At 44.0% G+C, this 16,461-nt stretch overlaps 1 protein-coding gene and 1 long non-coding RNA gene across 8 annotated transcripts in view; one reads left to right on the top strand and one right to left on the bottom strand.

The window, feature by feature from the left end:
- Positions 1-6,914, top strand: part of FOXN2 (forkhead box N2) — a 34,284-nt gene extending 27,370 nt beyond the window's left edge. For 5 of the 7 annotated variants that reach the window (XM_055816265.1, XM_055816268.1, XM_055816264.1 and 2 more), the window contains 2 exons: positions 1,666-1,734; positions 2,177-6,914. In XM_055816265.1, the coding sequence (XP_055672240.1) occupies positions 1,666-1,734; positions 2,177-2,694 (587 nt within the window). In that variant the 3' untranslated portion in view covers positions 2,695-6,914. The remainder of the gene's footprint in view (positions 1-1,665; positions 1,735-2,176) is intronic. The other 2 variants (XR_008749206.1, XR_008749207.1) reach the window with 2 other exon arrangements.
- Positions 6,412-12,808, bottom strand: LOC129785312 (uncharacterized). Its single transcript, XR_008749208.1, has 2 exons — positions 11,815-12,808; positions 6,412-11,670 (listed from the first exon to the last, which is right to left on the bottom strand). It is a non-coding gene; the product is annotated as an uncharacterized LOC129785312 (long non-coding RNA).
- Positions 12,809-16,461: the final 3,653 nt, after the last annotated feature.

The following is a 16,461-nucleotide window of genomic DNA, read 5'->3' on the forward strand; positions in this document are numbered from 1 at the left end:
CCTTGCAGATAGTAATTCTATGTTGCATTAATGCCTCCAATTGCTTGTCATTGTTACAAGGTGGTGCTCATATACAACATCAGATATTAAAATAAAATGTCTGTCATAGTAAGTCAAGAGTGGGAATATTTCACTTTCTGATTACAGTGGTGGAGGAAAGGAACTCTTCATGCTTATTTTTAATTTATTTTTGTCAGCTGGATACATGTGACTTGCAAATTCAGGGGCTCTATTGCTGCCAAAGAAAGACGAAACAGAATTAAAAAAATAATCCATGAGTGCAATGGGATAGACCTGCATTGGGAACAGCAGCTCAGTCCCCTTTTCACGTTGGTACAACATTCCCAAGTTGTCACACTCTTCAAATTCCTCCTTGGCCAGGAGTTAGGGACAGTCATGTAAGGTAAAGAAGCCAAACTGACAATTTGGCAGATCCCTTGCCAAAACTAACCCTCCTCTCAGATTCAGTAATACAGTTAATGCATATAACGGCGGGGGGGGGAGGGGGGAGGAAACAAACGCCATCAAAAATGATGTTGCTGATGTCTCACATCAGCAGTTCCCAGCCGGCACCAGTTCCACAGGACGGGGGCCCATTCAGCTCGGTGCTGGTACCCACCAGTACGTTGTTGTCCAGCCCTGCTTCTCCACTCACTGCTCATATGTACATACGGACATACATATGGACGCTGTGGGTGTGGGCTTTTGCTCTGAGGCACCAAAGCTCTTGTGTGAGCTCACCTTCTCTTTGCACCTCTTTTGCCTCGTTATATTTTTCTTACATATTTTCTTACATATTTCTGTCCTGTATACGGAGTATTCATCATCCATCTCTGAAGTGAGCGAAGGAAGACCTTGGATTTCCTCTTGTTTTAAAATGCATGTGCGTGTCCAGAAATGAGTGGGAAGGGTGTGCTAGTATTTTTTTGCTTTTCCCCTCATTCTGGTTACAAATGCCACTCTCTGCCATGATATCCTCGGGGTGCCCTTTCTGAGATGCAAGCAAACCACTCCGGGCGGCAGAAGATGCCGTTCTATAGCAGCGCTTGTCACCGTAGCTGGAAGCGCCTGGGTTCAGCTAAATCTTCTTAAGTGCCTATTTATTATTTAGATCCCTGTGCTTTCTAGATCGAGCAGTTCAGTGCCCTTTCCCCCCTCATCTCCTCGATTTTTTCCTTTTGACTTGCTGTTAGTATGAATAATATTGCTGGAGGAGAGAGGTGTGCTGAATCAGTGCTGTGTGAACGGGCACGGTCGCTCTCAGCCTTGCACATTCGCATAAGCGGGGCACAAAGCCGCTGAGATGCTTTGCCGTGCCGTATGCGTAATCCTTCTCTCCCAACCAGTACAAACAAAGCCACTTGTTGATAAGTGTAGCAACAGCATCATTGTATGAATGTCTAATTAATGTCGCTGATTCTTGGCTTCAGCTTTGGTAAGTGCAGCGTGAGTATTCAGCATCTGAGTGTCATAGTTAAGTCATGAGACTGCCCTATAACCGCGCTGTGTCAGAGTCACACTCTGTCTGAATTCGTGCTATTTTTTTCCCCACCCTGTTCTTTTTGTAGGCCAGTATATGCAGATATATGTTCTTCATATGTGCTTAGGACCTCATTTTGTTCAGGCTTACCTGAGATCTAACATTTTGCTCTTTCTGCTTCACAGAATGCGATATTGATGCTGCTACTGCAATGATGCTGTTAAATACTTCCATTCAACAAGGGATGCTGGACTGTAAGCATGAGCCTTTTTTTTTTTTTTCTTCTCTGCCCAGTAGCTAAATGTTTTCCCTATAAAGTTTCGAGAAACGGGTATGGTCTAGTCAAGAAGAGCAGTCAAGAAGCGATTCTGATTCGATTATTCTTTCTGCAAACATTACAGAGTTTGACAGAACCACCTTCTCCCTGTGCGCCCACACCCCGCCCCCCCAAGTTTATGTTTTTTCTGCAAAGTTCTTCTCCTGCCCTCTTTGTGCTGGATGGGAAGAAGAGTTTCCTAGCTGCTTCTCTGTTTCTCCAGCTCTAGTTTTGATTAGCTGAAGACCGTTGTCACTGTGGGTGACAGTAAATGTGCACACGGTATTGCAGCTCCCAAATTTGCAGCCAGCCAGCCACCGTGCGCTCGTTCTGCAGGGGACCTTCTCGGAATATTTGCTGACGATCCTTGTTTTTAATAGGTGAGAAACCTCAGCCTCTGAAGACACCGAAGAAGAGGAGTTACGGCAGTGCGTTCAATCCTCCCAGTTCCATGAACCTGCAGGAAAACGATTCCGCGGCCACCAATATCGATCCGAAGGAGGATCACAACTACAGTGCCAGCAGCATGGGCTCCCAGCGCTGTGCGTCCCGGTCCAGCGTGTCTTCCTTGTCCTCCCTTGACGAGGTGTACGACTTCATCTCCAAGAGCAGCCATGACGGCAGCGATGGCAGCGAAGGGTTTCACAGCGAAGTGGATACAGACGTTGACTACGAAGATGATCCTCTTGGAGACAGTGGCTATGCCTCGCAACCTTGCGGAGATACCTCTGAGGAAAGTCAGCCTAACAACAAAGCACTCAAGGAGTTATGTCAAGAGATCGATGAGGAGCTGAAGGAAGCGGCAGGGTCTCTGCTCCACCTTGCTGGCATCCAAACATGCTTGAGTTCCTTAATAAGTACTGCAAAGTCCCACTGTCACAAGCAAAGGAAAAAATAGTGTGTTTGTCAGTGTTGAATATATACATATATTTTTTTTAATTGTGGCAATACTCTTCTACTTTTACCCTTCACAAGGGAGATCAAAGCCATAAGAGGACTCATTGCTTTTTTATTTTTGGCGCTAACTATAATTTAGCCATTTATTTTTAAATCACTGCCTAAAAAGAAAAAAAAATATTTAATCTTCTCAAATTAGAAGAGATGCATGACTTGTGAAAACCTGAAAGCATACTTCTTAATGATCACTTTTAATTTTTTTTTCTTTTTAATAGTCAATTTTATTTTTTCCTCCCAGAGATATGTCTGTTCAGATGCACATTGTGGATCATATTTACATCTCTGCTGGCTCCATCTGTAGAGGTGAACCTTGCCCTGTCTAAGGGCTCTGACTTCCATGTAAAAGACTGAAAAGGAGGAGAAAAAAGAAAGAAAGGGGGAAAAAAAGGCCCTGGCCTCAGTTGGCTTCTCCTGCTTGTCCTCTGTTGGCTCTTCTGAGACAGGTCCCAGTGGAAACGCTTGTGAAGCAACTCCAGGTGGCTGCAGTTTTCAGCCCGTGTGACACAGCAGCTGAAAACCTGTAGCGCCTCAGGAGCTGCTTCCAGCCAGATGCTCAGTGCCCCCTGGAAGAGTGGGGACAAAGGGTGGCTCAGGTGGGTACCATCTGCAGGTTTCTTTTTTTTTGCTCCTTCCCCCAAATCTGTTGTGTGGTCAGATTCCTGAAGGAAAACAGGTGGGGTTTTTTTTATCCTTCTCTGGGGGCTTTTTTCTTGGGGGAGCGCATGTGTGTGTCCTTCCCGTGCAGGTGCCCGCATGCATACGCATGCCTTGGGTGTAGCTGGCAGTGAAAGCTGCCACTCACCAAGTTTGATGTTGTCCTCACGTTACCACCACTGTTAAATGCGTAATCCTGCCACATCCACCCTTCTGCCCCCCTATCCCGATGCGGGGAGGGGGAAAAAGAACCCAACAGTTGATGGTGGTGACCACCTGGAGGAGGTGGAGGCTTCAGGTGGTGAAAAGCTGCTGAAAAGGGCACATCTTACCCCGAATCCCCAAATAGAATAGCTTCCTTTTGGATCGGTGAACCCTGAATTGCTTTGGGGGTTTTTGCCCCTTCCCCCCAGTGCTCACTGGTTTTGTCACATGGGCTGTCCACACCTTTTGTTTCCCAGATGACTGTGCCTTGTGCGTGTGACCCCTGCCAGCCTCCTGCCGCCTGCGGGGTACCTCGCGTAGCCTTTGAGTGTACAGCGTAGCTCGGGAGGACCTCTCTGTTCGGGGAAGAAACTCCTTCACAATTCATTTTTGCAATAAAAGAACCTCTTTATAGTTCCCAGACATCCTTCAGCCAAAAATGTTTTAGTGGTATGGTGAAACTTTTTTCCTCCATTTTTTTTTTCCTTTTAAAATCAGTGGTTATTGCTTACATGTTCCTGTAGATGATGCCACTTTTTTTAGTTTCTGTTCAAAAATGGGTAAGCAGTTCTGTTGGAGTGGGTTTTAACAGTACTGTATGTTATAAGGATGCCTTAAGTATGTTGCAGAATTGATACAACTATCAAAGGTCATCTTTCCTGTTTCTGAAAGGCAGCATGATGTGCCATAAATGTTCTCACTACCACGTGAAGCTATTGCTTCCAGCAGGCGTCGGGCAAGCTGGTCGAAAATTAGGAGCAGAGCCACCTAGGAAACCAATGTCCACTGTTTTGGTTATTGAAAACAGTGCTGGATCCAGCCAAAAGTTCACCTTTCCCTAACAGGGTATTTTTCTGGCTATGTGGAGGCCTTTCTTAGATCAATGTGGGGGTTTGAGTTGGGTTTTTTTTTTCTTGTGGTTTTTTTTTTCCTTGGTTTTTTTTTCTTCTTTGTCAGTCTCTTCATGAATACTTCCATAAACTGTCTGTTTCAAATACCAACACAGCCGTGCTGCCGAAGGTCTGTTGCTCTGAGGGCCTCTTCCAGTGCCTCTTGAAGACAACGGTGGTGCTCCCGCTGGCTCGATGGCTGTTGGATCAAGCCTGAAATATTTTGAGGTGGTTTGTGTTTGGGAATTTAAAGCCAACCTTATGGGGTTTTTTTAAAGCACAAACACTAGGAGAAAAAGTGTTGTGTTGGGGTTTTTTGCTTGGTTGTTGGTTTTTTCCCCCAGTTACTTCAGTTTAAAAAATTATTTATTTCTTGAAAGGGAAGAAGAATACTCTGCTGCATCCCTGCTTTGTGTGAGCACCCATTAGCCTACACCCATAACAGGGCAGCATGTGTGCAGACGTGTATGTCTTCTGGATGTCACAAGTGGTGCATTAGCCAATTAAAACTGTTATCGGATGTGTTACTGATGGATAGCAGGGGTAAAACTCGCGATTTCAAAGAAAATGAAGTACCAGCGCAGTGGTTCTTAGGATTTTGGAGTGTGGAGGTACGAATGCTTGGTGGAACTGCTTTTTGCTCACGGGTTTGCTTTTGTACCTTGATGGAAAACTGCCAAGAGTGGAGTTTGTGTCAATGTGAAAACGAGGATTCGGCTACACAGAAATAGTGTTAGCAGCCTGGGATTTTGCTTGGTGCCATGATTTCATTTGCATGCTGTTGAAGAGGGGTGCTATTGGGCTCCCGCTGAAGGTGGCTGCAGCTTCTCTGTAGCTTCCAGTGAAAGCTGGATCGAGGTCCAAGTAGTCTGGAAAGTGCTCCATGGTTTGGTTTGGTTTGGTTCTGAATTATTTTTTTGCCTCAGATGACATTTGAGAAGGTTAATACTTACTAGGAGTGTGGCTGTGCTGCTGTTAACCCTGAAGTTGGTGATGACTACTTCAGAATTTCGGAAGGGATGGGGTTGGGATGCTAACACTGCATTTAATTACCATATGCAACAAGCAATAAAACCATACTAATCTGAAGTTAGTGGTGAAAGCTGCATCCATCCTTACAGCTTTTAGCCTGGGAGAACTGGAATTGTGGAAGGGGGGAAGTAATGGCAGCCTTTCCCCAGGACGCAGAGCACCTTCATGCTTTGCCGTCTTCTCTCTCTCCTTCCAAAGGAGAAGGCAGACGAGCAGTGCTCCTGGACCTGTTCTAGCACGTCGTCCCATGCCTCTGCCCGTACGTTTGGGCAGGCAAAGGCTTCATCTCAGTTGCAGAGCACCCCTCTTGGTAGTGGGAGAAGAGCTGCCCTTCCTTTCGCTTACATATCTAGCATCGGGTTTGGGTTTGCCACCTCAGTTAGAGACCCTGGTGTATATAGTATAAATGGAGTATAATTAAAAGTTATTTTGATTGTTGGGTTTGGGGTTTTTTTGGTTTGGTTGGGTTTTTTTTTTGTTTTGTTTTGTTTTTTTAGTGACATATGTAAAATGTTCATGCCAATGATTGACTCGGATATATTTTGGCAAGAAAAGTATTAATGAACCACATTCAAGTCTTTAAATACAGTGAAGAAGTGTATGAGAGTCGTGTATAAGGGAGGCTGCTCTGTTCAGGATAAATCTGGTGTGAACACTCTACAAACCTGTATTGGCCTTTCAGATTCCAATACTAAATTACTGCTTTTGTGAAAGTCACATCAAACGTTTTAAAATCCGACTGTAAAGTGGAAGTTATACGGTTTGCAAATTTTCATCAGCCTGAAAAGTAAGTACAAGCTTTGGTTAAAGCAAAGTACACTCGTACATGTTAATAATGGTGTAGTCAAAATATTTATTGAAAAGAAAAGGTAGACTATTTTAAATGTTGCACCTGCCATTATATCTTAAAGCACATTCTTCACACCTAACTGCCAGTGCCATTATCAAGTCTGTTTTATAAGTGTACATTTCTTCAAACTAAAAAGTGCATAATTAAAAGTATTATGTTACTGCCATATAGTGATATAAAACATTTTATAATTGCCAATTCATTGTAACTATTATTTATTTAAAAATGAATTGTAAGAATGCTTTCTGATCAAATGAACCAGAGTTGTTTTAAAACCGTTCCCATTAGCTTGTTTCTAATGTAGCATAAGCAATGTCCTTGGGTTTGTTTAGAATAATTTTGCCAGTAGGTGACCAATTCTAACCCGTTTTCCTCCGGTTTAGTCCTTTACCTGTTTTAAAGACTATTTACAGAAGTTTAGTTTTTTGTATGCTAATCTCTGTTAATTAAAATGTTTATAAATTTTATTTTTACCAAAGAGATGCAATTCATTATGACAAAATATTGCAGAATAAACTTTGTTTTATAACATTTGTGACTTTTCTGCCCACATTTTTCATTCAGATGATCAAAGGGGCTTTTCTAAAATAAACAGCATTGCAAACAGAAAGCGCTGTGTTCTCTCTTTATCTACAGACCCTGGTTCTGGTCTCAGGTGATGCTCTGAGTGCTCCACCTTCCCATTTAAAGCTCTCCCATGAGACTGGACTAGGGTAAAAAGCCAAATGTGTAATTCACCGTAGGCTGGGTAAGGTGGCTGCATGCATGTGGAGGTCGTGTAAAATACCCTGCCAACCCACAGCAGGATTTGCTTGCAGTCAGGTTCACCCATAGCTGGCCCATAATGTTGGAAGGGCATCTAACAAAGGCAAGATTTCACCCTTTAACCTGGAACTCAGGGAATGTTTTGACATCTTGGAAATTGCTGAAGTACTACTGTGTACCTTTTGCCCTCCTGTGCAAAAGCATTTGTTTAAACAGAAATTAATCTTTTTCTGATGAAATTATTTCATTAACTGTAATTATTTACAGTTCTGTATCCATATTGTGGCGGCCAAGTTGCTTGTATGATACTCGAAGATCAACGGCGTGATACGGGACAGGTAATTTACAAAAATGTGTCCCTGGATAAAGCTGCACGGGTCTTGTTTGGTGGTTGTTTCAGTGTTTACTTTCTTCAGATATGATTTATGGTGTCTGTTGGGCCTTACGGAAAGCACACAGGTGGGAACTTCACTAGCAGGAATGAAACAGTCCCCATCCCACTTTCCACTTGCCTTGGCTTGTGGCTCCCAGGCCAGCTTTCCCCTCCCGTGCACGCACACACATGCGCACTCCCGATGCCTAAGAGGCAGAAGTACTAGAGGAGGAAACAAGATGTGACATGATGCTTATCTCTCTTAAAAGCAGACATTCTATTTTGATTTTTTTTTTTTTAACCTACTAGTATCACTGAGTGAAGCTTCCTCTGTAGGATCCGATGGAAATGCAATTTCCTTTTGCAGTGAAGTGATGTGGAAGACTTTTAACAAAGACTTGTCTCCGTCACCGTGTGAAATAAAATTTAAATCACAAATTACAGAATATATGTGCGCTATTAACATCTTTGATTTAGTGTTCGTCTTAATATACTGATAAGAGAACAACTGCTCTAATTAGTTTGGACAAAATCACAGCTATGTATCATATGTTAATGATATCTTTCTAATTGTTATTCACTATATTATGCTAAGAGAGCCTTAAGTTCATTGTTAAATTTCCCAAGAGTGTTTTCCTCTGTTACGACTTTGCTGGAAATTACCCTCTGTACGGAGCCACAACTCTAGAAATAAAGCATTAACTGAAGCAATTACCCACTTATACCAGCTGTATTTTAAGGACATTTGTTGAGGAAATACCTAATAGATTAGATGTATTTGGAAAAAATGGCTGTCTAAATTTATCACAGAATGTGGTTATACTTTCACAGCTCTTGAGTTTCCAGTTACCTGTAAGCATTGTTAGTTTGGACTGTATGAAGAGTGTGCTGGTATGAGATGGCAGAAGACCTTGTTTCAGCTTGATAGTCTGGAGAGTGCTGTAATAGGGTTTCTTGTGCTCCCTTTTCTTCCGGAAGGCTCTCCTGAAAGCTACCTGCTCTTACAGTTATAAACTTCTTACAGCTAACATAAGATTATTAACTACCCTCTGCCAGTGTTAGTTTAAACAGCTCTTCGTTAAACATCAGAGTGTTTATTTTCCTATTGCATCAGTACAAAAGCAATCACTTCCCTCCTTAGGCTCTTGACTTGTTAAACAAACCAAGATTATTTAGTTTCTGTTGGGAGGACATGATCTTCATTCCTCTTAACCACTTCTCTCCACTTTTGAATTCATGAGAAAAGAGCTATAGACACTCTTCTAGGGTGCTGGTGCCTTTTGTAACCTGGCCTTAATATTTCCCTGACTTTGCAGCACCACTCTTGCCTGGCATGTCCTAGGCTTGTCATGACCTTCACCCGGTCACATACAGTCGGCTAATCCCGCTGTCAGCTGATGTGTCCCTGCCTTTGTTGTCCTCCATCACTGCCAAGCAGTGAGGCCCCAGTTGGTGGAAAAAGTTGGTAGTTCGTGAGCTGGAACTTGATTTAATGAGATCTGTCCTGATCCCGACTCTTTGTGATCTCTCCTGGTAACCTTCCTGCTCACCAGGAACTCCTTTTTGGCACAGCCTGTCCAAATAAAGGAAGAAGAACAAGATTTATCAGCTGTTCAGCTCATTTTGCAGTTATCTACAGGGTTGGGGATTTTTGTTGTTGTCTTAAAACAGTGGGGATAGACCAAAGGTGTCTTTGCCTCATGCCTTAATAAGAGATGCTACATTTGCCACTGTCACGCTTCATTTGAGTCATGGGAATGACTGCCTTCAACCAAGTACTTGCCTGTGCTCTTTCAGTGTTGAGAGAAGGACATCCAGCTCTCAAAACCAGGTACGCCTATCCGAGTGTGGCTTTTATGCTGGTTGCTATAATCTCTTGTTTCCATAGCATCTTGACTTGAGGCAGCATATGAGATTGGGCTGAGTATCTAATTTCTGTATCCATTTCAAAGGCGCTGGTGGCAGCAGTTAAGCACTCGAGGTATTTTCATGCCTGGAAATGCAGGTTGACCCCTATCAGGCCAGCCTCAGAAGTGCTGATGTGCTTATGGGCTTTGCAGGTGGCAGGCAGGTGTTCGAAAAAATCTCTGTAGGTGCCTACATCAACCTTGACACAGCATCACTTTTAAGAATAGATTTTGTGCCTCAAAGGCTTTTTTTTTATTTATTTAATTAAGTAGGTATCTTGGTTTCTTGCTAAGATCCAGCATGTTCCCAGTTGTTTTAAATGCTAAAATTAGCTCAGCAAACTAAATTTTCATAAAGGTACATTTTATTCTCTCTCACAAGCTTTGTGCATGTTTTCCGAACTGCCGGCGGAGGTTTCCATGCTCTGAATACACAGTCAGACCACCACAAATTACAAGCATTTTGCTTTTCTTTTGGCTCCGAGTAATTGGAAAAGATTAAAAATCCACCTGTTGAGCTTGATGACGGGGTGCTGGCTGAAATGACCTGCTGTTCCGCGCAGACTCCGTGAGCCCATCCACAGGGCAGGTAAGGTGTAGGCAGAGCTGAGCCATTTCAAAAGAAAAGATTTTTCCTTAAATCTGGGTATTAACTGGAGTGCGATCGTGTTGGATGCTACCTTAAAAAATGGATGCTGCCATGCTGCATGATGTCACCTTGACCCAATCATAACCCATTTTCTGTGAGCATAATAACGTTAACTCCCCGGAGTAGCATCCACTGAGTGACAGCAGCATCCCATGCAGCTGTTGCTAAGCGACAAGATTCAGCTTTCAGCAGGATCTAATTTTAAAGTATTTAACCCTAGATCTGTCAAGGTTCATTATTTCCGATGTGGTTGTTAATCCCTACTTGTTGGTGTCCAACTTCACAAATACCTTGCCGCTGGTAGCTTTGTTTTATCACATACTGGGGCTCGTAACGAGAAGTGTAAGCACCCTGGGCAGACCTTGATACCAAATTTCATTTTACTGCTGATCTATGCACAGAAATATGTGATGCAATTAGAGGTGGAAAATAGTGCATTGTCATTCTGTGGATCTTCCTGGTTTTGCTGGCTCCTGCAAGTGGCTTGCACCTACTTTCTTTCTAAGGAATGCTGGTTTTCAGCCACATGAATGCTTATGGACGGGTAGCTGGCAATAACAATTAAGCTTCAATTTTTAGTAATACTATGTGTCCTTTTACGTTTGGCAGATTTTCATCTAGGTTAAGAAGCCTCTCTTCTTATCTAAAACCATTCCAAAAAACCTGCTATCATTTTGAAATTTAGGGGTGTTTTAATACCGGAAAACTTTAACTCTTCTAAATCATTACATAGAATATTTACAGATCATGATGAAGTTTCACAGAAAAGCTTCACAGATAATTATTTTTTTTATTATTAAATACGTTTTCTACATATTACTTCTTTCTAAAGTGTAGAGACCTGGAAGCGTACTCCCATATTTAAAAAAAAAAAAAAAAAAAAATCTGACCAACTGTGTCATTCCTTGATTAATTACTACACATGTCCCTGTAAGTGCACTCAAGTTCACTGCTTCTTAAAGGTACATGATATTTCACTCAGCTGAAATAATGCTGCTCTTACTAATCAGCATCATAAACAAAAAAAAAAAAAAAAGGAAAAAAAAACAAACCACTGAGGAGTGCACAACTCCCCCCATTAAATGCAGCAAAATACAAAGAAAAAGAAATTGGAAGATTCACATTTTTAAAAACGCTAATATAGATCATCTCAGCCTTGTAATCCCCCCTAAGATTCCTCCTCCTCCCCCCATTGTTAGGATTCAGAACCGGCACCACGTTGCTCCTCATGCTGTTTCTCCTTTCCAGTTCCTACTAATCCGCAAAGACAAACGCGTCTCTGCCAAGGCACTTTTTCAGCAGCCAATATGATCATAATACTCCCTTGCTGCCTTTTGATCCTCCTGAGGCGCCCCCCCCTTCCACTGCTTTAAGTTCACGTTTCCCATCGCCAGGCTTGTGATGTACCAATAACTGTCTATCGCTTTCTCCTTCCACATGGTGTCTTGTGCCTTCTCCCTGTGCTCTGCCGGTGAGGAACCCTGCCCTGTGTCTCCTCCACCCCTCTTCTTTTTCCACAGCAGTCTTTACACACCAAAGACCTGGCTCCAGCTCGTTCCAAAAATCCAAGTTATTTCTGGAGGTGCCAGAATCCTTTTAAAATGAAAAATAAAAATGTTCATGAATCAGAATAGTTCTGATTAAAATGTTTCCTAAACTACTGGTAAATCTTCCAGCTCTCTCTCCCTTCTCTGCTCATGTGTCTGTCTCCAGAGATTTGAGAAGATTAAGACAAACCTATGCCATCTTTGCTGCAGGTAACAGCTCCTGCTCCATTGATGTTACTTGCATGGGCGAGTCAGGACTTCTTTCAAAGGCTTGCAGGTCTGTGTCCACAATGGTGTATGTGAAAAAGCATCCACTTTGCACTGTGCGAGCTTCCTAATGCTCCCTCTCCATTCAGCCTTCTATCCTTCTCTATGAGATCGGACAGTTTGTCTCCCAGGATTTAATGTACATTGCTTCTATTTTTCTTCCTCCAGCAAACATGCAAGGCTGTAGAATCGGAGCGCAGGCAGCCTTAGCTGGGCCAATGTGTCTCAGCTACAGCCCCTGCAAGCACGAAGAGAAGCAAAGCAGGAAATGAGGCTGCAGAAGATGTGTAGACCTTCAACAAAAGATGGCAGAGCTAGGGAAAAGGGTTCCTTTTCCTAGAAGAGGGGGAATTCTGCATTTATTTTTAATTTTTTTTTAAAAGGGGGAAGAAACGTAAACCTTTTCAGCTGTTACTACGTTCTGCTGTTTTATGGAGCGAATATCAGTAAGGATTTGCTGTGAAGATGCAGAAGTTGCTGCTGTTGCACCAAGGGCTGGTACGTGTTGTACCTGAGAGGAACGTGAGCTGCAAAGTCAACTCTGAATTATCGCAGGCAGCTGCCTGCTCAGTTTTTCCATCTTCTTGTTCTCAGCAATTTCTTTTCTCACAAAGGCGCCACTCCCCCAGCCATGCACACACCCTATAGATGACTCAGGCTATTTATCCTATGGGCTGGGAAGGGACGCAAGAGACAAGGGAGACTTGTTTTAATTTCTATTTTTAAATGCTATGGAAACACTGAAATTATGATAATGAAGACTGCAAATAATTAAAAGAAACTGTTCTGTGAAGTGCGTATCTGTACACGCATCTACTTTTTTTTTGAGTACTTGGCTTTTTTTTGTTTCATCAGAACAATCAGATTTTGAAAGAGGTGAAAGGTTATATATAACAAACAGCTTGCTACAGAGTCACCATGAGAAATAACGAGCACATATCATGAGCACATATCCTGCTGTTCGTACTTGCCGTTGCTACGATAACAGAAACAAAACACCAGTTTAGGGTGTTTGCAGCTTCTGAGGATGTGGTTTATGCATTGCTCGTGATAGCCTGCTGGCTGAAGATGGCTCCCTTTCAATAATTTTTTAATTTTTTTCCAGATCTTAGAAACCTTTTTGTTGTGAATACTTGTAAGCATGTATGTAATGACAATGAAGTTTATTTTCCCAAAGCACAGAAAACATTCTGTGGATAGTTCAAAATACCTTCTTTATTTCTCTACCTGCTCCTGTTCACAGGGTATGTGAGTACAAGTTCTGACTAATCAGACAGAGGGAAGGCACTGTTTGAGCAGGGAAGGGAGGACAGACAAGCTTGAAAATAGAGCACAGCAAAACAATCACTGTAACTCTTAAATAAATTATTTGTCTTGAGACCGCATCTAAAATTCAACACCCATCATACTAGCTGCTGAGCACAGACATAAGGACAGCCGCTGTTCCACTGTATACCCTCTGCTCTCCATCCTCCCCCGTGAGAGCCAAGCCAAGCAAAACCACTGTGACCCTCGTAAGGGATTTCTTTGCTCAACCATCATGTTCTAGCTTGCATTAAGTTCTGCTGCCTTAACGTCTACACGTATTCCCGTGGGTGGATTTGGAGAGGGTAGTATTTTAGGGGTCCTGTGGCAACCACTCCGCACTGCCTGGCATTCTACTCGCTTGACCTCTCTCACTCTGAACTTCTGATGGCAGGATCAGTCCTTTGCAATTACATACTGAGTCACTGACAAGGAAGCATTACGACACCATGCTGCAGCAACACACATTGTGTGTCTCTTTGGTGCAGTGCTCGGACAACCTTGCTCTCTAGGGAGAGATGAGTATTAAGAAAGCGCTCGCAAGGAAACAGCACAATAAAGACATTTTTTCACAGCTGAAAGTAGGGGAAGCAGCACTACAGCTGCAGTGACAAATCAAAAGGCTGAATCCGAGAATTTCCTATGAGGAAGTTAAGAAAAAAACCCAAAACAAGCCACATAACTTCTGTTAGCTGTATTGTTTGGGAAATTGACTCAGGCTGTTTACTAAGCACCACCATTGAATGGTGATAAATTACAACATGGTATGTTCCTAACAGCATCGGGATTCCAGGATCCCTGACAAACTGGGTAAGACAGGAGCGCTGTAAAATACAAGAGGCTGGCCTGATGCTTAAAATACATTGAAACAGAGCTGTTCTGATAAGCCTAAAAATCCTGCAGTCAGCGGTCAGTCTAACAGCCTTTAAGCAGTAAAAGCACCCGTATCTCTTGATTCACTCTTGATCCACTTGCATTTTAAGAAACTGGCGTTACCTCCTATGATAAATGCCCTATATAATGTACATTTGGATCACACCACTCTGTGTTCCTCCACCCTGAATGCTAGCTGCCCAGTCAGAAACACCGTTGTTGTCAGTGGGAAAGCAATACATTCTGCTACAACCAGGCACTGTAATTCCCTCGGCTCCCTTTCCCAGCTTTCAGCTGTGAAACCTCTCTGCCAGCATTCACTGCACCAGATACAAGGAGAAATTTTTATCACAAAAGCATCTTTGAACACAGTACAAACCAGGAGCACTGTATTTTGCAAAGCATGTTCAAAGCATTTCAAGCTAACATTTCATGAAAGACATATCCTAGAAAATGCAAACCTAAAATACAGGCTTAGAATCAATTGTAAAGGTTTTTAATAATTTTCTAGTATAAAATTTACTGCACTGATGTGTGAGGATGTGTGCACACCATGCAAGGTGTGCTGCTGTTAACCTGGTGTGCTGAATGTCAACTGCAAACTCCATTTACTTCATCAAGAACTTCCGTAGGGAATACAAAATGGAGTGGGAAGAGTAGCCTGTTGTGGCTGTAATGTTAAAAACCAGAGCTTCCTTATTTCTTATTCCACTATTGCTATTTCAGCTCTTCTGGTCACACAGAACGGCAGCAAGATCATTTGGATGAATAGTGACAATATGTGTTTTGCTTTTTTTCCCCTTTTAGCTTCCTAAAAATCTGCAGTCTCTGTTCTTGCAATATGGATCAGCGACATGTCCTCCAACATTAAGACTTCCTGTGGAGATACAAACATATTTACTAATCTGGCCACCACATCACATTTAGTGCTTGCCAATTCCACTACTGTGATAAGCAAAAGAATAGCACACACCGTCAAACCCTCAAGACTAAGGAAAAGGATTAGCCCCCATTACTGGCACCTACTGTCTACTCCTACTTAAGAGAAACAAAGGGAAAAGGAGCTAAGAAAATGGTGATTTAGCCTCTCTAGCACTACCCACTACTGAGGAAAGGCTATGAAGACACCATGCTGAAATCAAGTGGAAAAAAATGATACCATGGAAACTGAACAAAAATAATAATTTGCTCTTACATCTCTATCCTAGAGCAGGAAGCCCTTAACCTGCAAATCACCAGCTGCTCAGCATATACTGGTGAAGTATCATCACATTTTTGCCTCATTATTCTTTTCCTTACACATCTGTTCCCAGGCATTTTCAGCAACAAAATCCTGCATTGGCCGGATATCTGGCAGGAGCAAATACACCTATTATGATGTCTTCAGATTCTGCTTAAAGAGTGCTGATAGTATAGACACATTTTAATGTTTGGAAAATCGGAGGATAAAGAAGAAAATAAGAGATAATCAGCACAGTCTAAGCGATCTCTAAAGGAGGCTGGCTGAACACGGGGGAAGCTGAAAGGCGGCTTTGAAACAAAGGGCCCTACAGGCAGGAGGCAGCAGGGAAGCCCCCCCCCGCCCCTCCCCAGGGAACCACAGGGTGCAGCTACTCAAAACGACCCCCCCCCGACTGTGGAATTCGTGTTTCTGCGGCTGGAGAGCAAACTGCCAGCGCTGCAGTGACAGGATTTACTCGTGTTCGCCTTCGTTAGGATACAGCGGCACTAAACGTGGAGCACAGCCGTAGTGGCGGAAAACCAAGCGCCAGCACCAACGCAGCCCATCCCTGCCACTCGCTGTGAACCACCAGAAATTACTTAACCGCCTTTGGTTGCACTTTTTCACCTCCGAATCTGCAACAAATGTATTTGCCCCAGCGCATCCCGGGGACGCCCCGCACTGCAGCAGCCCGCCCCCGCCTGAGGCGCGGGGTCCCCCCGGCCAACGGGGCCGGCCGGGCGGCTGCGCCCCGGGGTGCTCGCCCGCCGCCGCCGCAGGCCCAGGCCCGGCGCTCCCCCTAGCGTCAGCCCTGCGGCGGCCGCGGGGGCTGAGGGACCGGCCCCGGCACTCAGGGACGGCGCCGAGGCCCCGCCCGCGATCGCGATCCCCCGACATATCCCCACCGCCCACCGCGCCCCCCCGGGAGGAGGTGGGGGGGGAGGGGGCTGCCCCCGCAGTGCTTTTTGGCCGGGGTGGGGCCCCGTAGCGTCGAGGCCGCGCAGGCCGCGGCGGCTGTTGCTATAGCAACAGAGGAGGGCGGTGGCGCGCGCCTCGCTGCTGGGACGTGACCCCTTTTGGCCCCGCCTTCCTCCGTGCCGCCATCTTGGAAGTTGCGTCAAGATGGTGGCGCGGCAGCTGTAGGCTCCGCCCCCTGCGGCGTGCGTGGTG

This window comes from Falco peregrinus, chromosome 11, assembly GCF_023634155.1.
Source record: "Falco peregrinus isolate bFalPer1 chromosome 11, bFalPer1.pri, whole genome shotgun sequence".
Taxonomy (NCBI): domain Eukaryota; kingdom Metazoa; phylum Chordata; class Aves; order Falconiformes; family Falconidae; genus Falco; species Falco peregrinus.